This window comes from Lissotriton vulgaris, chromosome 9 (genome assembly GCF_964263255.1).
Source record: "Lissotriton vulgaris chromosome 9, aLisVul1.2, whole genome shotgun sequence".
NCBI lineage: Eukaryota > Metazoa > Chordata > Amphibia > Caudata > Salamandridae > Lissotriton > Lissotriton vulgaris.
This window is the reverse complement of record NC_141697.1, coordinates 179786029-179811368: the sequence shown is the minus strand read 5'-3', so window position 1 is coordinate 179811368 and position 25340 is coordinate 179786029. Positions and strand designations below refer to the sequence as shown.

The window sequence follows — 25340 nt, the reverse complement described above, 5'->3', positions numbered from 1 at the left end:
GCCAGGTTCTGAGCTGGGATGGGGCAGTGAGATAAATAACGGTGATGGATCAAGCCCTGATCTTTGGACTGGGTAAGAGTGGTCTGCTCAATTCAGACACTCTGTTCATCACCACCCCCTTTTGTAAATCGATTTTGGCCACTATAGGTGTGGCAGGGTAGACTCAGACATGAGTCCCTTTCTCACTGCTCCATCAGGATTCAAGCAAGCCGGGCCGAAGAGGCTGAAATGCCAGAAACCGGTCCCCGGTAGCTTGTCTCCTTTCTGGTAAAGAATTGGCTTGGTAGTTTAGTCTGCCCTGTTCCCATGATGCACTGGGCCAGGGACAGACTGATTTGCATATAGCCAGGTTCTGAGCTGGGATGGGGCAGTGAGATAAATAACGGTGATGGATCAAGCCCTGATCTTTGGACTGGGTAAGAGTGGTCTGCTCAATTCAGACACTCTGTTCATCACCACCCCCTTTTGTAAATCGATTTTGGCCACTATAGGTGTGGCAGGGTATACTCAGACATGAGTCCCTTTCTCACTGCTCCATCAGGATTCAAGCAAGCCGGGCCGAAGAGGCTGAAATGCCAGAAACCGGTCCCCGGTAGCTTGTCTCCTTTCTGGTAAAGAATTGGCTTGGTAGTTTAGTCTGCCCTGTTCCCATGATGCACTGGGCCAGGGACAGACTGATTTGCATATAGCCAGGTTCTGAGCTGGGATGGGGCAGTGAGATAAATAACGGTGATGGATCAAGCCCTGATCTTTGGACTGGGTAAGAGTGGTCTGCTCAATTCAGACACTCTGTTCATCACCACCCCCTTTTGCAAATCGATTTATAAAGTTTGGAGGCACTACTAATTATAGACGAGACCGATATGCGCTAGGAATTATAATAAAGAGGCTCAAGTGCAAACCGCATAGTCTTGTCAGACCTGACTTACATAAAACTGTAACATATTAGTATTGTCTTCGCTCTCTTCTATGGAGCGATTGTTTTTGATATCTCATACAAAGATATCTTCCTCTATATTGCAGATTATTTTTAATTGATCAACGTAAAAAGGAGGACAACCCCTACAAACCATATGCCGGATAAATATCAGCATTCCATGACTGGCCACTAATTGTTTTTTACCCCGGTAAGTTTTGCTGGAGGCCTTTGGGAATAAATACCATAATATAGGAATATTCATTCTCAAATAACAGCATTTTGTATAATGTCTTCTTGTAGAATACATCAAGATATTAAGGTACCCTTCTGGTGGCTCCTCTGGACACCCTTTATCTTCACTTCATTAAGAGAGGTACTGTTTTTTTCAATAATTGTGGCAAATAAGTGAGACATGCCGGACGATAGTAGACTCACTTAAATATCTACTTTCCAGCAGGTTAATTTGAAAACCTAGTAAGGATCAGAATCCCATTATCCTCATTTGGGCCTTGACATACTAAAGCAAGAGAAAGAAAAAGAAAAAATAGAAGTCAATGAAGTCGTTCCTCTGACCCAAAATATTTAGTTGAGGTAGGTTCTCTAACCATTAAGTTGGTTCACCTTGAGTCTAGGTGTGTAGGTAACTACATATGTATGTATAACCTGGGACAATTAAGTATTGAGGATTTAATGTTGACTATATTGTTGTATGTATTTAACTACTGTTTACTATACAGATCACTTAGGGAAAATAGGGATACTATAACCATGAAAGAAAATAATCAGATGTAAAACTGTTAAAAAAATGCCACTGAATCAACAATTGTCACAACATATACTGTGTATCATTGTGAATGTTTTTAATTGTATGTATATTAATTTAGAATTGTCCTGAAGAAGGTGTTGTAATCTCAGAAAACCGAAACGCTGCGTCAACAACTATCTCAAACCTTTATCTCCAATTGTTTTGGACATGTGAATATACAATTTGTGGTGTTTAATTTTTGTAATGTGTTTGGATTTATTCCAATTTTAAATGTATTTGTGTGGTAACTGCATGAAATAAACCCTAATTTATATTTGTAAAGCGACTCATAGTTCTGTAATCAATGTTGCGATGTTGTAAATTTTGATGATACTGTAATGTGTAGATTCACTGAAGTGGCATTTGGCAAAAAAAAAAATCCCTATTGTGTGGTCTCTATTAGAATGTGATCTATTTTCCCTACTGGTATAATTAGCTATACCGACATAGCTGTCTGTGTTTAGTTGGGATAGGAATTCTGAAACATACTAACACCAAACACTCCTGTTGCTGTCACAGGAATGATCATTGCCCAGAAAGCAACATTCTCCTGTAATACGCAGGCGGTTCGTGGGTGACAGTCCACCAAGTTGTCGGTTGGTATATTGACCAAGTCTATGATGGTCAAGATGTATTCTGGAAAGGTTTCAGAAAATCGATCATATGGAGCAAGCATTGGCAAAGCCAACAGGCCTCGCCTATGCAAAAGATATTAGCTTTGCGAATGTGTTTTTGCCATGCAGTGCGGCTGCTGTGCAGCATGGCTAAAAGTTATCTAAAAATGCAAGATATGAAAGAACTTTCCAAAAGGAAAAGGAAAAAAGTATACCAGCAAGGGCACACACACTTGACCATTTAAACATATAAACACAATTACCCTGTGGATGTTTGCAGCCTACAGTGTGTGCTTCCTGCTACCTATAAGTAATGGGCGGACTCTAACCCGTTTTAAGATTATTTTTTATGAACAACAGACCCGCAGGGACAGAGCATGAGGTGTCCAGGAGGCATCTAAAATGAAATATCTGGCATAGCAATCCAACCTTTTTGGTTAAGAGTAAATTTTTATATTGCAGCCTTTGCTAGAATGTCATGTGCATGGGGTTGTGGATGGAAGAGTGGTGACCTTTTCAGGAAGTTAAGCTAATAACTCATGTATGTTATGAAGGACTCACCAGTTTAAAGTGTTCTCTTACCATCGCTGAAAAAGTTGGCCCATCAACAATTTCCAATGTTTGCAAGTGCTAGGACTAGGTTTTTTTAATTAATTTTTTTAATATGTTTATTGAAAATTTTGCAGCATAAAACATACAGAAGGCACCACATTATACAGATCTCGGCAAGGGTATCCACACAATGTCCCCATACAATAACTGCACATTATGCACAACAATGAAACCATATCTCGGAGAAAATGTTAGAATAACCAGCAACACCTGAACTCAAGCCTCTTCCCCAGTACACTCCTTCTGTCTGTGCGTCAGTTCAATGGAATCCCAAGACCTAAAGAGGTGAGGTCGTGCCAGCAGTCCGAAGGAAAAGAAGTGATCTGCTACATGTCAGGGCCTCCATTAGTGGGTGCAGTGTCTATTTGGGAATTGGAGTGAGAACTATAAGAGGTGTCTATGGTGTGCCTATTGGTAACATACAAGGACCGGAGGTTTTTGGGTCTATTGCGCGGGGGAGCAACTCACTGTAATTTTCTGTTTGTGTGCAACAGTACAGCATATCTCTAGACCACTGTGCCAGTGTGGGGGTGGGGCCGCGCATCCAGCAGACGGCAACACATCGTTTAGCCAGGAGAAAGGCCATATCTACTAGACGCCTACACGACTTAGGAAGAGATTTAGAGTAGCCCAATAAGGCCAGCAGCGGGTCAGGGGTAAGTTCCAACTCTGATACACGATTAACCCCGCGGAAAATATCATCCCAGAATCGGGCGATTCCGGGGCAGGACCACGCTACGTGGAGGAAATCGTGATCAGGGTGCCACTGTGCTCGCATTGCAAGTTCTCACATAGGCCGTAGCAATGTAGACGTTCGGGTGTGTAGTACACCCTATTTCGAAATTTAAAGTGAACCAGCCTATGACGGCCGTTAAGAGATATTCTTTTAGTGCTCAGACATCAGTATCGCCATTTGTTGTCCGAAAGCTCTGTCTGAAGGTCCTGTTGCCATGCCAGACGCGGTTTAGTGTATGCACCCTCTCTGGCCGCCACGATTGTATGATAGAGTCTGGATATTAGTTTGGCTGGGGATTGCGCCTTTAGGACTACGGTCAGGGCCACCACCTCCAGGGGCTCTGCCATGTCGTCCCGAAGGAGAGCCATAAGGGCATGTCTCGTTCTGTGCAGCTGGAACTGCCCTAAAGCCGAGGGTGATTCCACCTCCGTCATGATGTCCCCCACGGGTCGGGCGACACCATCCGCAAAATAATGACCTATGGTATGCACATTCAGTGATCGAAGCGCCGCAATGACACCTTTGTCTCTGCATGGGGCCAACCAGTAACACCACTCGAGACGAGCCAAAGGGGAGTACAATAAGCTACCAGGGAGCGTAATGAGTATGCTGTGCCAGGCATGGGTAATTGAAGTTAGCGAATCCAATATGCCTGTGCGTCTGTCTTGTGGTGAAAATAGAAGAGATGGGAGCGATTTGGGATCTGCCACGATGGTTTCTATCCCAATATGCGGAGTATCCGTGGTGCTGTGCATCCAGTGATAAGCATGGTAGGCCTGTGCGACCCTATAGTACAGTTCGAGGTCTGGAGCAGTCAAACCACCCATCGCATACGGCATGTGTCAGTATCCTCCAGGCCACCCTAAGTTGCTTACCCGCCCATGCCAAACGGACCATTAGCGACTGCAAATGGTGAAAAAAAATTGGGATAGGACCATCGGGATGTTGGTAAAAAGGAAGAGAAAATGAGGCAGCACGACTATCTTCATCAGTGACACTCTACCCATCAACGACAGCGGTAGACGAATCCAACCGTCGATGTTGTCCTCCAATTTAGAGATGGCAACCCCATAATTTTCTCTCAGTACTATAACCGAAACAGTATGAAGACGGATGCCTAGATACCGTACTGGATCCGTGGTCGATTGTAACGGATACTCTGGCTCAAAGCATACCATCGCCGGCGTCAAAGGGGAACATGATAGACTTGTCCCAATTAACCTTGATGCCTGAAAGTGCGCCAAACAGGGCTACCTCGCACAGTACAGGTGGGAGGTTAGCTTCAGGGTCTTTAATATATGGAAGGGTGTCGTCAGCGTACGTAGACACAATGAGTCGGTAATTAGGAAATCTAATGGCCCTCTGACCATGATATTCCCGTAGGGCGCAAGCCAATGGCTCTGCCGTTAGTGCACACAGGATTGGGGATAGGGGACAGCCTTGTCGTGTGCCCCATATAAATACATATAGGATAGGTAACAAAGGAGCCGATCCGAATGCGGTATAACGTTGCCAGTAATTGGAGGAAGACCGACCCGACACCCATGCGACTCAGGACATGCCTCATAAAAGGCCACTCGACAGAGTCGAAGGCCTTTTCCATATCTAAAAAGACCGCAATGGCAGAGACCTCTGGGCGGGTATGCTGCATGGCTGCAAATACCGTTCTTAGGTTATATGTAAGGTTACGAGTAGGCACAAAGCCTGCCTGTTCTGGGGCCCCCAGGGTGGTGGCCAAAGGGCCCAGGCTCTGATTATCCCGATTATCAGCGATACACATGAAACAGCCTAGAGAGGGAGGTTGGCTTGCCTCTTATTGAGATTCCTGTAGATCAAGAGGGTCCTTATGTACACAGTCAAGTATTGGGAAAAGACAGAAAGTTTTTAATTGACACAGGGGCAAGCCGCACAACAATCAGCCATAATGAAGTCCCAGGGGCACCCCTCTCAGGCTCACAGAATGTTTCCCTTGGTTTTTCAGGACAGCCTATTGTAAATGAGGTATCGAAACCAGTCCCCCTAGCTGTGGGTCCATTATCACGCGTTACAGACTTGTTACTCACGAAATCATGTCCAGAAAACCTGTTAGGTATCAAAACATTGAAAGCTCTAGGAGCTGTGATATGTTGTTCTCCGGAAGGAGTTAGACTTTTTCTGCGTGACTTTAAGGGTCACTATGTATTACGAGAGTTTGATGTCAGATTGAAAAATGTACCGAAGCACCTGTGGGCACAAGGCCCAACCGATGTAGGTTGCATGCACATTACACCATACCGTGTTACACTCAGACCAGGAGTTGTTTTGCCGCGTATCAGACAATACAAGTTACCACCCGATGCTGTAGTGGCTTTACTGGAAATCATTGAAGAGCTCATTGCCCAAGGAGTGGTCGTAGAAACCGACTCCAATATCTGTAATTCCCCTATCATTCCGATTCTTAAACGTACTGATCCCAATGCACCGCCAGTATATTGGCTGGTGATTGATTTACGAGAACTGAATAAATGCATTGTTCCACAGTACCCTGTGGTTCCCGACATCTCATCCCTATTGACTGCTATTGATTCAGAAGCAACGTTCTTTACTGTAATTGATCTCAAGAACGCCTTCTTCAGTGTACCGATTGATCCAGAGAGCCAATACCTCTTCGGATTCAGTTTAAATGGACGAAGTTTCAAATTTTCACGCGCACCTCAAGGATTCACAGAAAGCCCCAGCATCTATAGTCAAGCACTGAAAAGACAACTTGATTGTATCCAAATGCCAGTTAACACCGCCTTACTACAATACGTCGATGATCTGCTGATCACCGCACGAAGTGAACCCGAATGTGAACAGGCATCACTGACGGTTTTACATTTTCTGGCCGACAAGGGACACAAGGTGTCTCCTTCGAAGCTACAATTCTGTGTTCAGCAAGTTGTGTACTTGGGTCACTTGCTGTCCAAAGTGGGGAGACAGCTCACACCTGACCGCATCCAGTTAATCATAAATATGCCACAACCCCAGACACAAAAGGAAGTGCGGGCCTTTATAGGCCTCACCTCGTACTGCAGACAATGGATTCCTCAATATGCATTTCTAGCTAAACCACTCATTCAGTTGACAACACAGGAGGCAACGACTTCGACTGTCCTCCCTTGGACTCAGGAACATACACAGGCCTTTGAGGAATTAAAGAAAGCTTTATGTCAAGCACCAGTTTTAGCGACACCATGTTACAGCAAACCTTTTACACTTTTTGTTACAGAACGTGATGGTACAGCGTTGTCTGTCCTCACTCAAGATCAAGCAGGTTCACATAAGCCTTGTGCTTATTTTTCAAGTACATTGGATTCAGTAGCCCAGGCGCTCCCTGCGTGCTTAAAGTCAGTTGCAGCGACAGCCTTAGCAATCAGACAGAGCGATTCAATTGTATTAGGACATCCATTAACAGTACAAGTTCCACATTCCGTAGAGGTTCTTTTAAACCGAACCCAGACTCAACACTTGACTATAGCACGACTGACAGGTTATGAATTAACGTTATTCCAGCCACACATAGAAATCAGACGCTGTAACATTCTGAATCCTGCAACATTGTTACCTTCGATTATGACAAATTCAGCCCCGCATGATTGTATAGAGATCATTAATGCAGTAACAAAGCCCCGACGAGACTTAACAGATGTTCCACTGACAAATCCAGACCTGACACTTTACGTGGATGGTTCATGTATGAGAACAAACACAGGAGAATTAGTGGCCGCGTATGCAGTGACCACTGAAACTGAAGTCAAAGAAACATATCGTATTGATACACTGTCCGCTCAAGCAGCAGAGCTCATCGCTCTGACCCGAGCCTGTATACTAGCCAAGAACAGAAATGTTAACATATACACAGATTCACGTTATGCTTTCGGAGTCGTACACGACTTCGGAGTTTTATGGCAAGAACGAGGTTTCTTGACCTCTCACGGGGCCAAGATCCAACACGGTCCCCTCATTCAAGCACTATTAGAAGCAATACATCTGCCTTCAGGCATATCCATCATGAAGTGTAAAGCACATACTAAAGTTACAGATTCCATTTCCCAGGGTAACGACCTGGCAGACCAAACAGCAAAACATACAGCATTGACTCACACCCAGACAACTGATGTGACAAAGACAATAGTGCCGACACAGTGTATGACAGTTAGGGATCCCACCCTAGATGTAATCGATATTCAGACACATGCTACTCCAGATGAAATCAAGAAATTGACTGAACTAGGAGGGATCCAGACAGATCAAGGATGGATGACGAAGGGAAAATCTACATGGTTTCTCCCCGACTCTATGGTTCAAGTCATAATAAATACAGCACATAGTCCAGCACACCTAGGAGAAAAAGCTATGTTAGACAGTTTACAGAATCTATGGTACAACAAACACTTACGAGCAGCCGCAAAACAGAAAGTGCGTACTTGCATGATCTGTTGTCAGTTCAATCCAGGTAAAAGCGTCCCCGTAGAGCAAGGTGGATTTCATCCTCCCGATCACCCTTTTGAAGTCCTCCAGATAGATTATATCCAGATGGACCGTTGTCGAGGATTCAAGTATGTCCTCGTAGTTGTTTGTGCACTCTCCCGTTGGACCGAAGCATATCCAGTCCCAGATTACACTGCCCCGACCACTGCCAGGCAGCTGGTTCGAGAATTCTTCCCACGGTACGGTTTGCCTCGTATCGTGTACTCAGATAACGGACAGCCATTCTCGTCCGAGCTCATGAAGCAGGTTTCACTTCTGCTAGGATATCAGTGGAAATTCCAATGTGTCCGACATCCCGAGGCAGCTGGCCTTGTAGAAAGGCATAACCAGACACTGAAAACACGCCTTGCTAAAATCTGTAAAGAGAAAGGGGTCGACTGGATAGTCGCCCTGCCAGTTGCACTGTTCTATATGAGAATGGTCCCCCATTCGAGATCAGGACTATCACCGTATGAGGTGGTCTTTGGCAGACCACCAAATATGTGGGGGACGCCCATGCCTAAGAAAATTACCGATGTTGATTGTAATATGCTGACAGATTACCTTGCCTCCTTGATGTCTGCACTCCAATCATGTCGTTCACAGGTTGCCGCAGCCTTTCCCGACAACACTGATGTAAAGCCACACGACGTCCGAACCGGGTATACTGTGCTGATTCGCAACTTCGACAGGAAAAGCCCGCTGGAGCCCCGCTGGAAAGAGCCGAAGATCGTCCTTCTGACCACGAGGACGGCAATTAAAGTTGAAGGCCGAAAAGGGTGGATCCACACGAGTCATATTAAAAAATGTAATGAACTGTTGCCAGAGACTGACTCGTCCACCCCCTCAAAGGACTGCCTCGATACGAGAGACTTTAAAGTTCCCAAGAGAGAGAATACTCCCCAAGAGGAGTACAAAAAGAAATTACGGTCTAGCAAGTCAGACAGTTTAATTGTTTAAGTCCTCCCCTAGGTGAATCGGTTAAATAGTTTCTGACATGTATCCCCTAGACCGAGATAGAGAGAGAGAGAGAAAATTCAAGAAACATGCATATTGTAAATCACTCCGTAGTCACTGTATAGTGACATTATTGGTTATGTTTTTTCTAAGTCTTTTGATTATTGTTGCAAGTATATTGCTGCCTATATACTACCCTATCTTCAAGCGTGAACAATCTGCTTACAATGTCACTGCCGAGCATTCTTTTAGCGAATTACCCCCTCATGAATTATCTTACAGACTTGCGCTGCGCAACAACACATTCATTAGTATGTTACATCACTCTCATCAGACTAATAATGCTACAAATTGTTGGATATGTGGCCGACTCCCTCCCTATCAGAAATACAAGGGAGTTCTGCCCCTCTTTCCGTACCCGTTCACTCACAATGGCTCATGTGGAGCATGGTTTAGAATAATTAATTCCTTAGATCCTGATATTGCTGTTTTCGAAGGAAATTGGGTTTGGGGAAACCTGAACTTAGTTCTGCTTAACGCCTGTTATCCTGACAAGAAGGGACTTCCCACTAGAATAGGAACTGATCTAGAAAATGAAGTATATGGATTAGGTAATTATACAATTAACCTTATGATTCTTACTGTTGAATCCGAAGCTGCACCAGTTCTTCCTGCTATGTCAGTACTACCAGTCACGGGTGACTTATGTGTCAGAAAGAAGGGTTCAGTTCACTTAGGTCATAGTAAATGTACTACTGTGGTCGAATTCAGTGATCAAGGCAAGTCTTCCTTTAGAGCTACCCGTCATTCCTACTTTGTTTGTGGCCATACCGCATACATACGTTTACCTCCAGATTGGGATGGTACCTGTTATATTGCATTCCTTCTGCCACCTGTTTTCCTAGCCCCTCCTGATTACCACAGAAATACAAATCTAGTAAAGAATAGACTCCGAAGAGATCTCCCGATTGTCGACTATACTGAAACGGCATGGGAGCAATACACAGACTTCAATAAAGGTTTCTTCCCCTACTTAGGTACAGTCTTTAATAGTAAACTGATACGAAGATTAACTAGAACACTCGAAGCAGTAGTGAATGAAACTACCTCCGCTCTAGGCAACTTAACAGAGGAGCAATCTGCCATGCGGGTTGTTGTTCTCCAGAATCGTCTTGTTATTGACGTCATCCTAGCAGATAGGGGCGGAGCTTGTAAGGTCATCGGGTCAAGTTGCTGTGTTTTCATTCCAGAAAACGCGCCAACAGTATATAAAGCTATCACACGTCTTCATAAAATTGCAAGTTTGATACATCAGAATCCAGGCACCTGGACTTGGTCCGGTTGGTTCTGGACAACGTTGACCGCTTGGGGATGGAAGATCCTATCCTTCCTAGGCATTGCCCTTGTCATAGTATTCAGTTGCTGCCTGTGCCTACAGTGTGGGCCAGCGATTTGTGGTCTGTGCGCCACTTCATGTATTCCACATTCCAGTTTTCACTCAAAACGCGAAAAGAAGAAAGAAGAGCAAATGATGTTACAAGAACAGACTGATCGATTTATGAGGATCGATATATCATGAAGGGTCCGTAGGGAACAAGGAGGGAATGAGGAAATATAAAATTTTATGGTCAGGAAATGTTCCCTAACGTGTACCCCACCGTCTCCATGTACAAGCTTAAAGTGCATGTAACTTCCCTCCTGTGCCAGCTATGAAGACGCAAATACATTTGCGTCCAACGTTAACATGTCCTCTTTCAGATCCACCCTGAACGGGTTGAATATTCCGTTCCTAAGTATGCCGTGCCAACGTCTTTTTGTAGTGTACTTTACACGTTTTTCAGCTCTGGCGAAGTAGGCCCTGAATTCTGCCATCGAGCCTTTTTCTGCCTTCTGACTCTGAAAGCCTCAGCCTGGGCTGCCTCTGTACCCGTGACCTCTGCCTTACTCCCTGTGCGGCTAACGGCGCTTAGCTCAGCCTGCTGCCTGCCAAGACTGTATTCAACCTTCGAATTATCTGTTCCGCTCCTCAAACATACATTCCTGCCTACTAGTTCAAGTAAACATCCTTCCAGCTGCAGAGCAAAGGGCCCGGCCTCACTGTCTCCGTGCAAGTAATTCATAGCTTCTGTTACCATGGTAGGCCCATGCCCCCTCGCATCTCATGCAGACACGTAGACGCCTATACACGCACTCACAGTCAGTATAGAATAGCCTCTGCCCAAGAGACCTTTCCCTCTAGATAATATGGTTCCCAAACATCAGATATCAGATATGATATAGGTACGAGTTGATCTGACATGCCAGACTTCTGTCTCTTTCCGTTAGTGTAAATGTCAAGTCCCCTGCACCCTCCAGCTCCACGTCTATCACACGTCATGCAGCTGCGCGCGCATCCAGACCTCAGATTTCTGCTGACATTGCAAGATTCTGCCAAGTACCCACCTACTTGTGACGCTTACATGTGACGTTTCTAGTGCACACCTCTATGTTCACGCCCAGTTCACGCCTTCTGATTACGTATTGCTAACACGTGTATACTGTTATCTTGTTTCTCTCAGCTGTTACGCCTACTGTATTGGTATTCACTATATGGTTTAAGTATAAAAGTTATGTCTTGTCAATAAAGTATGCTCTATCCCTTCCTGCACCCCAGTGGTGTCAGGAACACGATATCCGGTACCAGAACCATTCCTTTTTAAGGAATAAAACCCCTAAGAACTCTAACACCACGGACTCTGCGTCTTTCTTTCCGATTGAGTTATTTTTGTTTAAGTACTTACCTGCATAGAAATTAGGACGGTAAATCAAATATTTACCACAAATACATATAGGATAGGTAACAAAGGAGCCGATCCGAATGCGGTATAACGTTGCCAGTAATTGGAGGAAGACCGACCCGACACCCATGCGACTCAGGACATGCCTCATAAAAGGCCACTCGACAGAGTCGAAGGCCTTTTCCATATCTAAAAAGACCGCAATGGCAGAGACCTCTGGGCGGGTATGCTGCATGGCTGCAAATACCGTTCTTAGGTTATATGTAAGGTTACGAGTAGGCACAAAGCCTGCCTGTTCTGGGGCCCCCAGGGTGGTGGCCAAAGGGCTCAGGCAATTAGCTAGTATCTTCGTAAAGATCTTCGCGTCAACGTTCATGAGGGACAAAGGTCTGTAAGACGCACAGTCATCTGCAGGCTTCCCCAGCTTGAGCATAGCTACCAGAATTGCTTCCTGCATAGTCTGCAGCATTGTTCCAGAGGTACATATATCTTCAAACAGTGTGAGGAGATGCGGCAGTAAAAGGTTATAGAAGGCAACTGTAAGGCCATCACTGCCTGGGGCACTCCCCGCCCTCCTTTCTGAGAGAGCAAAAATAATCTTGTCTCGCTCAATCGGGCGCATTAAGAACTCGCGATGTGGATTAGTGAGCCATGGCAGCTCTATAAGAGTCAGGTAGTCTAGTCTATGCTCCTCTGGGGTCGAAAGCCGAGAGGAGTAGAGATTTGCGTAGTACTCCCTGAATTTCTCGGCCACCTGAGTCACCGTCATGAGGGAGTCCCTGTGTTCCGAATACATAGTTGGGATAGCCTTTCTCTCCCTACGTTGTTTAATAATTTGAGCAAGGACCCCCCACGGTCTTTCCCCCTCACCATATGCTCTGGCAGTGGCATATTTTCCAAGATGTTTTAACTCTGAGTCCGCCTCCTCGTGGTAGTCACGAAGCGTCCAGGTTTACTTGCTGTAAAGCGCCATATTCCAATCCATTTCATGGGCGGATTCTAGTTCTTTTAGCTCAAGTTCCAGTGCCGTCAGCCGAACAGGAATTGACTTGAGCACACCCGAGTGCTTAGAAATCGCCACCACCCTGATATATGACTTAAAGGCCTCTCAGATGGTCTGGAAGGAGTACACCGATCCCACTTTTGCATCAAAGAACGTTTCTATGGACTATGTCAAGAAGCGAATACGGCGGGAAGCGCCAGGAGCACGGAGGAAGTCTCATTTTGGGGAAAGCTAGAGAGATCAACAAAGGGAATGGTCAGAGTAGGTACGGGATAAAATTGTGCAGGCGCGGAGCTGCCGCAAAAGGTGCCGTGAGGCAAACCAATAGTCAATCCTAGTATGTATAGTGTATTGTGCAGAGTAGTGCGTGAAGCCCCCCTCGTGTGGGTGTCTGTGTCGCCAGATATCCTCCAAGTTATATCTCAAGAGTGTGGATTCAACCGCCCTGGCAGAGGCCGAGGGTGGTCTGTCCGGGCCGTCCGACCTGTCAATAATGGGTTGTCTGGTAAAATTGAAGTCACCGCCCCACAGCACACTGTGCTAAGCATATGGCTGCACCACCTCTGCAAGATTATTGTAAAAATCTTGATTATCATAGTTAGGACCATAAACATTTAGGATAATTAGGTCTAACACCTTACCGTGACATCTAGAGAGTGTATATCTTCCTTCCCGGTCTGTCGCTAAGGGCGTCATGGTCACTAGTGACCTCGGATTCACCCAAGTCAGGACCCCTCTAGCGTGTGAGGTAAAGCCCGCAGCATGAATGTTGCCCACCAGACCCTTTGAGTGCAACATGGGGCTGTGTGGGTGTAAGTGCGTCTCTTGTAACAGAGCGACATTCACCCCATGTCGGGATAGATAACTAATGACTTTGCGGACCTTACGATGGCCATTGAGACCCCGTACGTTCCAAGTGAGCAATACTAAGGAGTCAGGAGTGCCGTTAGAGTCCGTCATAGACATGGCAGTTGCGACGGGAAGTGGCGTATTATGTCAGTTGGGAACCATGTGGTTTGAGAGTACCGAGCCAAAGCAGTGCCTCGCAACATGATATAACAATTAACAACATTGAGAACTCCCCCACCCAAAGGGCCCCTCCTCCCACCTCCCCCAATTCCCTCCCACGCCTGCCCAACCCCAACTCGGCTGCGGCTAGGAGTGGTTTTTAGTAACAGGGTAGAGATTGGAGAAGAAGTAGACTAAACCCTTACTCCTCTACATGAACATCTGCCCAAGAATTAAAGAAAAGATGCTGGCTTTGTGACTGGCTCAGGTTATAGGCAGGCCCAGTTGGCCTGGTGAAGGAATCCTAAACCTTTGAAATCTTAACTATGGAGCAAAATCCAGAGCTGTATACATAGCATGGCTCAGTTGAAAGTGCTCTAGAAAGAGGTTGGCTTTTTCATTAAACAGGCTTTCCCCGGGGAGGCAAGCCCACGAAGAGGACCCATGTGCATGTGTCCATACTGAGTTCTGATGACTGGAGTCCCTCCTGAACCCGCACTCAGACCAGATGCCCCAACCCAGCCCCCAGATGTAACAGAACGTTAGGGGAGACTGGAAGTTGCAGTCAGGGAGATTTAGAGTCATGGAAACCTGCAAAAGCCAGACTCCCGGTCTGCTTCAATTAAGATGGCCACCACCCTGTGATGAGGGGAATGGCCGACAGAGACTTATTTATCTTGCCAGTGGGACCGCCTGGAGGAAACTGCAACATTGGCGGTGTTCCTGTTGTCCCCTGCCTCAAGTGAGCTGCCTGGAGGTATGGTCGAGGACTGAGACCCGACATATAGCAATCCCTGCTGAGGGTGTGATAGGGAACAGCACAGACAGGAATCCACAACGAGCACCAAAGCCTTGGGCAGAGCTGCCAGGCGGAACGTGAGTGGCAAGGTCCTCGCCTGCAGCCCTTTGCTTGGGTCGTAGGGCTCTGGACAGGAGACATTGGAGTGGAGGCAGTGAACCCAGGGCTTCCTGGGCCTGTGAGACCTGATGGAGGCCAATGGTGGAGAGAAGTGGCAAACTTTCCCATCCTGGTGTGAGATAAGACTCTACATTATGAGTGATAGATCCCTCAGCGCTGGGGTCAGCCCCTGGGGAGGCTGCAGCGCCGCTACTTGGAACAAGAGGAGTGATGGTAGAGGCTTCAGAGACAGATGGTTGTCCTTTGCTGTGATGGTGGCTTAGTGGAGAGGCCACCAGGAGTTGAACCTTGATGACGTTAGAATGAGGAGACTCCAAGGCCTGACCTGGTAAGCACCTTGAGGATCTTATGAGGCGGATGCTGTTAAAATTATCCAGTATTGGCAAAGCCAATAGGCAACCAGTCATCTGAAAACTATAGAAAACTGTTTTTTTATAATCTCAAGATGAAGTTGTGTGGCCCAACTTCATAACTCAACACGATGACCAAACTGAAAGTATAGAAAATAATATTTTCATACTTTCAAGATGACCACCATGCTGCTCATGAAACAGGATTAGGAAACTGGATGAAGCGATGCAGCCTTCATCTTGAATGTACAGAAAACATTATTCCAACATTCATTAAAATCTCACTTCGTAGTCACAATTATGGATCACAAAATCTTCACAATGCCTACGCAATATTTCCAAAATGTGTAGTATAACAATACACACTAGGGAAGTAGTCCTTTCCCAAAATAATATACTTATGTTAGCACGTTATGTTCAGCATGACAATGCTGGATGCTGCATTTGCTACCATCACCAGTACTTTGTTATCACCATTTTTCTCAGTGCCCCTTTCCTGAAGGTCAGATGCATACACCTACTTTAAGCTGACATAAGGTTTTTTCTTTGGGATGAACAGAAAGTGTTTTCAATCACTATACCTACGAGCACAAATCCATAGTAAGCAGCCATTTGGCTATACAAAATCACTTTCTGTAGTAATAGTGATGACAACTACAGCATTTTCTTTGCTTCATTGAGATTACAACCTAACAATGATTACACTTTTTTAGGAGTGCAACTTACCCTCCAGACCAAGTCCAAGTATCCAAGTCCAATGAATGCAAGTCATTCATCCTGGTTTGCTGAAAATCCAAACACAAAAATGCATATGCGCATGAATAAGGTATGCATTGCATCAGTATTTCTGGACATATTTTCAAGTGAGTGTCACTTTCAACAGAGTACAATAAAATAGTAAGCACTTTTGAAAACAACACCTGACAAAGGTAATAATTTTGTGTAGCAAAGACACGTTTTTGCTTGGTGATTGAGAGTTTGATTTTACCTTTCTCAGAAATCTATTTTTCTGGTATAATGACTCTGTGCACTGTGACTGTTATTCAGTGCCGTACTGCATATACTATGGTCCTAAAATCGTACTTTGAAAATTGATTTGACACAATAGGTCTATTTTTTTAAAACCTTTTTTTAATATAATTTATTTTTTCCAGGCTACATAATAAAACACTATTCTCTTTACCGTCATAACATAACATGCCAGGCCAGCACATTCTATACATCATATGTAGGACTAAAACAGCTTACACCAAACCATAGTGGTCTCACTATTTCCACCATATTCTCAAATGTTTTCAAGGCCATCCCTTCACTACATATATTGTTTTTTTCAGCTATGTGCACCAGTCCACCTCCCCCACCATTCAGCCAAAAAGAGTTACAATAACATTGTTTAATGATCTCTCTTTTTGATATCAATGTCCCAATCCCCACCAAAGTGCATTCACCACAATTACCATCAATGTCATCAAGAATGCCCAACAAGGCCACAAGTGGCGAAAGGTCAACGGGTCTGTTCAAGACCCTGGACAGGATGGCAAAGATGCTTCGCCAATATTTGGCCATAGCCAGGCACTCTCAAACCATGTGATAAAAGTCTCTAGTGTGCACCAAACAGAAAAAACACCTGGGTTCTGGGTCTGGATCACAAAGTATTCATGAGAGGGCAATCATCTTAATCAGAGCCATCCCGTCCAAGATATTAAGGTGAAGTTTGAACTATCTATCCAGGTCGGCACAGGTTTGAAGAATCAACGGTTGCACGTTGAGGCTCTACATGAGTCCCAGATTGAACGCGATAAGAACCCTCAAGTATTGAAAACTGAAAAAAGAGACCGGGAGACATGGCTCCCAGGTCTCATTATTTCTGTACCCATTCAGGGATGCCAGAAGGGATTTGGACTAGCTGACTGAAGTCCAGATGCTTCCTCGTAGGCTTCAAGCATATATGTTATGCAAGGCCCCGTAACAGATGTTTGAGAAAGAAACAGGTGAATGCCATCTGCATATACAACAATGTGGTCCTCTACGGCCAGCCCCAGATCAAATCCTCATACTTGGGTGTCACAACGGATCTATGTCGCTGAGGATTTTATTGCCAATGAAAATAGGAGGAGTGAAAGTGGGAAAATTCAACAAAGATGCTAAAATGGAGAGAATCAAGAGTTTGATAACTTCAAAGAGTACCAAAATGTACTACATTCACATGATACATAAAAAATACAACTTTAAAGAAAAAACTATTTTTCAGCATATATGGCAATTGTGATATTCCATCACAGGAAACAAAACAGACACATCCTATGAACAGGTCATAATGCAGGCCCAACACCCTGGCAACATGACAGAACAGAAAATAGTGGCCAAATAAACACAGACAAATACACAGTAGGAAGGACTCAATTTTTCGTGTAGAATATCCGATGAATGTCACAGCCATGCAGCCAACACAAAAAAAGTTTTTTGTTGAGTACAGTTTATAGAGGTCGCGATGCCACTATCCGCAAATGGCTATGCTGAGTTCAAAGGTCTCACCTGCTCCACTTAGCATTGCCATTTGCGGATCATGGCATAGGCGATCTCTGATAAACTGCACTCATGATGGAGGATGTAGTAGCCCTTAGATATATAGAGATAAACATAAAACTCAATTCTATGGACAACGTTATTTGAATATTAGGACATTACATTCATACTTACACTAAAACATACGCTCCTATTGCATTCTGGCTCTCATCTGGATAGTTTTCTCCAGCTTATGTTATCATGACTAGAAGCCCTGAGGAAGTCTTCTTTTAGACAAAGCACGTGTTGGCTGCATGGCTGTGACATTCATTGGATATTATACAAGAAAAACTGATTCCTTCCTACTGTGCATTTGTCTATGTTTAGTTGCCCAGTAGTTTCTATTCTGGAATATGTTACCAGGATTTTGGGCTTGCATTATTACCTGTTCGTAGGATTTGTCTGTTTTGTTACCTGTGATGGAATAGAACAATTGCCATATATACTGAAAAATTCCTTTAAAAAAAAAAAAAAGTTGCATGTTTTATGTATCATGTGAATGCAATACATTTTTATACACTTTCAAGTTATCAAACTCTTGATTCTCTCCATTTAAGCATCTCTGTTGAATTTGCTTTGGGTGGTGTGCTCCAGTATGTCTGAGAGAGGTGTGGCGCCGGGGGAGAGGTGTGGCGCCGCGGCGAGGGCGACTGACTCCGGAATCTGGGGATCACGGTTCGATCCCCGGCACCGGCGGCAGATTATCCCTGCACCATGTGACTCTGGGCAATAGCTTGCTTAATCTTCCTGACGGCCTCCAGCACCTAGAGACCCTTACGGGTGATTGTGCGATTTACAAATGTGGATTATAATTATATGTGATTATGTCAAACACTTGGTAATTACATTTTAATTTCCATGGTTCACACTTTGCTGTAGGAGAAGTGTTTTCTGTGATTAGCCCCACCTAATCCATTTTCTTTTTTGGAAGTTTTATATGGCGTGAACACGACCCGTAGGTATCAGAGCGCTTAACATAAGTAACAGTTGCGTTACAGACACATTCATTTTGTTAGGCACAGGGAGATTAAGTTATTTGCCTCGATTCACAGGATGTTGAGCGTCCCTGCCGAGACTCAAACCTGGTTTCCCAGCTTCGAGGTTGACCGCTCTAGCCGTTAGGCCACATCCAAATATTGTTACCTGAATACTAATACATGTACATGGTAGGTTAGTGCGGTTTGGCTCTTATCACTGCTGCAATCTGTAATAGTTACCTCTGTCAGGTACCTTTATAGACTGGAAATGGGAGCAAAAAGGACACCGTTCATTCAGACCTAGGGCCTTAGTGGATCATAAAGTACCCAAAAATACAAATGGAAGTTGGTACTGCTGGAGCATATTTTCTACTATAAAATGTATCTTGTTTTACAGTATCTCCTCACTTACCGCAGAAATATTTACTCTTCCTTCCACCCTAACCACACTGGGCCTTCCTACAATTAGAGTGAATTCTCATGTAGTTCAATATCTCCAGTTATGAAACATTCTTTACTTCATAAATCTCCCTTGATTAATATTTTTATGACAATAGGAGGGGTAATTCTAGAAATTTCCAACCATCTTCATCAATTTAGGACCAAATCCCACCCTATGCACATTGTCAATGAAGAAACATAGACACAAATGAAAATGTCAATTGAATTTAGAGTTGTAAAGATTATTGTATTAAAGAGTAAAAATGCATTAGTATAGCAAATCTCTAACATTTTTGTTACAAATATAACGGTTTTAATAAGAGCACTAGACACTGGTGTAAAATTAGCTCAAATCCACTTACAGAGGTACAAAGACCACAAGGTAGCAAGATGAATCCTTAGCAACCATCAATAGCCTATTCTGATCCAGGAAAACACATATTTAAAGTCTCTAAGGGCATTGTCCATAAGCTAAGAAAAGGAAAAGTTCAAGTTCAGGTTACAGCAAGAAGGGAATTAAATTGAAAAACAGAAAAGGGTCCCTGAATCTAAGGCTTAATATCAAGGAGGGGAACAACCCGCCAGGGCGAGAATACTGGAAAGAAGAACATGAAAGGGGTGTTCCCTAAATGCCAGGAGGACACAGTTCTACTCATACATTCAACTAGCTCACACAACCACAAGGAGAATTTATTTATTCAAAAATATTTTAATTTTTTTTAAATATAGAGCATTTTTATAGAAAACTAATTTCATTTGAACAGTGTAGCAACATCTGTTAAACATTTCATCATTAAATACAGGTCTTAGGTTAAAAAACTAGGACACACCAAAATGATTCAAAAAAGGCACAAAGTACATTCACTCCTTCACTCAAACACACCTCTTGTACAACCAGTTACACATACAAACAATCACATACATATCACCACACACAGAAGCGCCGACGCGCGTTTCGGACAAGTGCCAATACAGGCTTCCTTCATCAGGGCGCACTTGGGATCGAATTATCAGACATAAAGAATGACGTCTGACAGAAGGGTCCTCGGAAGCAGTCCTAGTAACAGCAAGGGCTGTGAGAGGGAATTCTGTGGGCAGAAAAAATCGATATAAGACACACTCAAAAATGCAGTTCAATTAAAAGCAAGGCCTGGGTCAGAGTAAGCAGAAATCACGAATTCAAACAACCTCATACACACATACCGAAATAATAGATTCTCCTTATAGCCCAAGATCTAGGTCACGTAGGCAGGCAAAGAATGAAAACTCATCGTGTATTGAAAAGTATCACCAATGAATGTCAAAAGAAAATAAAAAGAATTAGAGAGTGCTCAAAGAACCACCACATAAGAGGTAAAACAATAAGTCAACAAACAGTCAGGTAAGAAAATGGCAGCCTACCGAAAGACCCTCAGCAGAGGGGCCCAAGGGGAGGTTCTAATAATTCGCAGCAGTAAGCCTCAGCGAGATCACACTGGTGTAAACATTCACTGAGCAGCAGGGATTCGAAAAGTCGATAATACAGGGGCTGAAAAAAGATGGACACAAAAGAGGGATGAAAGAAAATTTATTTTGAGAAACAAGGGATACGTGAAAAAACAGTCTAAGGAAGACCGTGAGTATCCTGACAGGATGTCGGGAAAGTCGGTCAAAAGTTGACCAAACATATTAAAGTACCTTGAAAAGGATCCAAGAATGCCCCAGGGGAGGAGCTGAAGAAATGCAGCAAGTCGTAAAGGGGAAAGGTGCAGCCAAGGTCTGGAAAGTACATAGAAAGAACCATATACATAAAAAATAGAAACAAGGTTGACAGAAAATTAAAACATAATGCAGGGCATCCAAAAAGATAAGTGTATTGAAGGAAAAAACGGTCAGTGAAAACAGGGAATTTGGAACGGGATACCCAGCTGGCAGCTCACGAAGCATGCAGGTGAAGGAAACGCATGCTCAGAACTGTAAAAATATAAACCTCTTAATGAGGACCGGTGTGTCCAACAATAAGTCAGTGCAGGCAGGGAACTGGGAACCGGATACCCAGCTGGCAGCGCACGAAGCATGCAGGGGAAGGAAACGCATGCTCAGAACTGTAAGAATATATACCTCTTATCGAGGACTGGTGTATCCAATAGTAAGCTCCAAACAGATAAAGATGCCAGTGGGGGGACCAGGTAAAACAGATAACGGACCTGAAAGCAATATATAGAGGGGTTACTAACTAGAGCTAAAAAAACTCATAGGTAGTGCAGAAAAGAATTTTAATGACGGAGCCCAGAAGTACCTTAAGTATCGATTGTCAAGAGTCTTCACGGTCGGGGAAACAGCTCTGAAAACCCCATGCTTAGGATCCAGCTCCACAGAGGGATGTAACGAGATAAGCCTGGAGGAGATACACAAAAGGGGGTCTTAAACCCAGGCACAAGTGTGGAGGGCAGATAACAATCTAAGTTAACGGGAGTCCCAAGTACCTGAAAATCATTTTGGTGTGTCCTAGTTTTTTTAACCTAAGTCCTGTATTTAATGATGAAATGTTTAACAGATGTTGCTACACTGTTCAAATGAAATTAGTTTTCTATGAAAATGCTCTATATTTAAAAAAAAATTAAAATATTTTTGAATAAATAAATTCTCCTTGTGGTTGTGTGGGCTAGTTGAATGTATGAGTAGAACTGTGTCCTCCTGGCATTTAGGGAACACCCCTTTCATGTTCTTCTTTACAGCAAGAAGGGATCCCGTCCATCTGCTACCGACCATAGCACCAGAGCATAAATCCAAAGGAAAATAGTTTGAATCCTCAAAGATCAGTCAACACAGAAATAACTGAAGTGCAATGAAGCGTTGTAGTAGTCCTTAAAGAACAAAGTGCATAAAGAAAATTAAAATAGAGTGCAGTTTTGAAGGGAAATAAATGGAGTGTACATTCAAAGGAAAAAAAGAGTGCGTTGCCCCTCTTCCGGGTTTTCTTCTTTTATAAGTTCATAATAAGACATCTATGTCACGGGGGCGTGGCTAGCCAGCCAAGTTGACGGGCGCACTCTAGCGAGGATCCGTCACACGGCCCGATTATCTGTTTCTTCTCCTGTGCACAGTAGTGCCATCGTAACGCCAGAACCAGCCAGTTGGGCTTGGGATGCTAGTGTGCACAAAAGCAGCAAGTTTAGAGGCACCAGTAACTACACAAGCGTAGTAATGGCTGACTGTGCAGTGGGGACAGAATTGCAAAAAACACAGTTGATGGACAGAATGTAGAACAATGTCATACATTCACCCCAGTACAAGGATCTGGGCCTAAATCCATCGTTTTTTTGCACTCCACACCACCCTGGGTTAGGCACTGGCTATATGCAAATCAGCTCTGACCCTGTGCCTCATGGGAACAGTCCAGTCCGAACTACCAAGCCATGTCTTTCCCAGACCGGAATCAAGCATCCAAGGACCGGTTTCTGGCTATCAGCCTTCATCAGCCTGGATAGCTTGACTCCAGTGGTGTGGAGAGCCTGGGACTCACGTCTGAGCATCCCCAGCACACTCGGGGTGAAATTGCAAAAAACACAGTTGATGGACAGAATGTAGAACAATGTCATACATTCACCCCAGTACAAGGATCTGGGCCTAAATCCATCGTTTTTTTGCACTCCACACCACCCTGGGTTAGACACTGGCTATATGCAAATCAGCTCTGACCCTGTGCCTCATGGGAACAGTCCAGTCCGAACTACTCAGACGTGAGTCCCATGCACTCCACACCACTGGATTCAAGCAAGCCGAGCTGAAGACGGCTGGAATGCCAGAAACCGGTCCTCGGAAGCTTGTTTCCGGTCCAGGGGAGGCATGGCTTGGCAGTTCGGGCTGGACTGTTCCCATAAGGCACAGTGTCAGACTGATTTGCATATGGCCATGTCTGAACTGGGGTGGTGTGGAGTGCAAAAAAACGATGGATTTAGGCCCAGATCTCTGTACTGGGGTGAATGTATGATATTGTTCTGCATTCTGTCCATCACCTGTGGTTTTTGCATGTGCAGTGTGGACGCCACAAACTTGATTTGGGAGCTGTGCGGCAGTGCAGGCTCCGTGTTGTCAAAGCCGCGACCAAGCAGCAGTGTTCTGAGGTGGAGTGCGGCAGATCACCAGCACAGGATGTAACCCAGTGAAGCTGGAATAGAACCTTACCCGAGCCCTGGGTGTGGAGGCGGGTTCGCGTTGCTGACCCGACCGTGTTAAAATCTAGTCTGCAGTGTCAACATTATCGGCGCCATCTTGTCCCCCTTTTTGAGTCCATTTGTGCGCGTAAGCGGCAGCCATTTTAAATACCATGGCCTCTCTGCCCATCGCCAACAGCCAGCGCGTCTCTCTCTCTCTCTCCTGACCTCGCAGGCATCCCCCGCGCGCTGACAACCCCCGCTCCCACATGCTTGGGCCATAAACCCCTCTTTAGCGCAACCCTGCCTCGGAACCCCATCCTGTTCCCAGCTCAACACCTCCCTCCATTCCTTTCATGATCCCGGGTCCTTTGATAAAACCTCCCTTTCCTCTGTGCCCGATTGTCTTGCTCGTTCCCAGGCCGCCACCTGGCCCTGCGGATGCTGTTTATTGCCCCCCCCCATACAGTAGGAAGCTTCTCCCATCAAAGGATCCACGAGTTGATCAAAGCCCCCACCCCATGAGATCCAATCGACCACATACATTCCGTGAATCGGCGGAATGTCCAGCTGCGCGACAATCGTCACCTGTTGTGACCGGGGTGGGGACTTCTACTGTAAATGTGTGTGGGAACGGGCCTGAAGCGGGGATTCGTTTCCGTACTTCAAAGTATTTACGACAATGTGCCACATGCAATAAACTGTAATAAAGATCATAAACCGGTGTATAAGAGGCCAGGCCTCAGAAATGCGGTTAGAGCACCTCGTGAAGATACCCTGTTGTCTGAATTGATGTGTTCTGCTCCGTCGAAATAAAACTTCTGTTTCCTGCCTTCCAGTCTCCAGCGCCTGCCTCTTTGTTTGGTAACTTGAGTGGTATTAGAGGCAGTTAGCGCCGGGCAACTTTGAAAAAGGTCATAGGCCCGTACCTTTTTCCACAATTGGCGCCCCAAACGTGGGGCCCATCAGCGACTCGTGGATCCAGTGGGAGAGGTTCTGACGACAGAGTGAATGACTGCAACGATCGGGAGAGCTCCTGTCCGATAGACCCTCGTCTGACAGCCGATCATCCGAACTTCACCGGTTCCGAACAGACCTCTCTCGAGCGATCTACGGTCCTGACTGGGAACCATCAGGAGTGCTGCGACGGTCACGAAGAGTAGAGGACGATCGGGCGCTGGATTCGGAAGACAAGAAACTGTCCATGCGGTCCGGGTAAGGTCGTGTAACACGACAAATTGCGAAATGATTGTTTGATTTGGAAAATACTAGTATTACTCTTTGAATTGTTGGTTCTTTTTGGAGATTCGCTGTCTGCAAACAGAGAAGAACAGGTTCTCTCTTTGCAGGTAGCGAAGGATAGGTAAAGCAGACTTTTGTCCCCGTTGTAATCCGTCGTGCCTATCTTCCTCCCCCACTGATTGATTGTTTGACCCGAACATTATTGTTCGCGGATTGTTTTCTGGAGATTCTCTGTCTGCAAACAGGGAAGAACAGGTTCTCTCTTTGCAGGTAGTGAAAGGGTAGGTAACGCAGACTTTTGTCCCCGTTGTAACCCGTCGTGCCTACTTATTCTCCCCATTGATTGTTTGATTGACCGAACATTGACTATTCGATATTGGTTCTTTTGAGGTATTCACTGCCTGCAAATAACGAAGAATAGAAATATTCTGTCTAGTCTTTGCACGCAGTGATAAGATAGGTAGTGCAGACTTTTGTCCCCGTTGTAATCCGTCATGCCTATCTTCTCCCCACTGATTGGTAGCCTGTTTAGCCCGGACCGCTTATTAGAGATGAACCATCCAGCTCCACTGGAAGGAACCCCTAATAAGGACATGTTTATGAAGCATGGATTGATCGCTATAGCCTATAGCAAGCTGTGGCATAAATATACGAAGAAGGATCAGAAAAGTCAGTGGCCACTGATAGGATCCTTCGACGAGGATAAAATAAGCGCGCTAGAAACAGCCCTTGGGAAACACAAAACAACGCCCACTATGCTCGATAGTCTCGGCATGTGGCGCAAAGAA

General features: G+C 44.9%; 1 protein-coding gene across 3 annotated transcripts in view; it reads right to left on the bottom strand.

Moving 5' to 3' along the window:
• KLHDC1 (kelch domain containing 1) overlaps positions 1-25340 on the bottom strand; it is a 1440569-nt gene that overhangs the window by 568325 nt on the left and 846904 nt on the right. For all 3 annotated transcript variants that reach the window (XM_086936594.1, XM_086936596.1, XM_086936595.1), the window contains one exon: positions 15918-15976. In XM_086936594.1, the coding sequence (XP_086792720.1) occupies positions 15918-15976 (59 nt within the window). The remainder of the gene's footprint in view (positions 1-15917; positions 15977-25340) is intronic.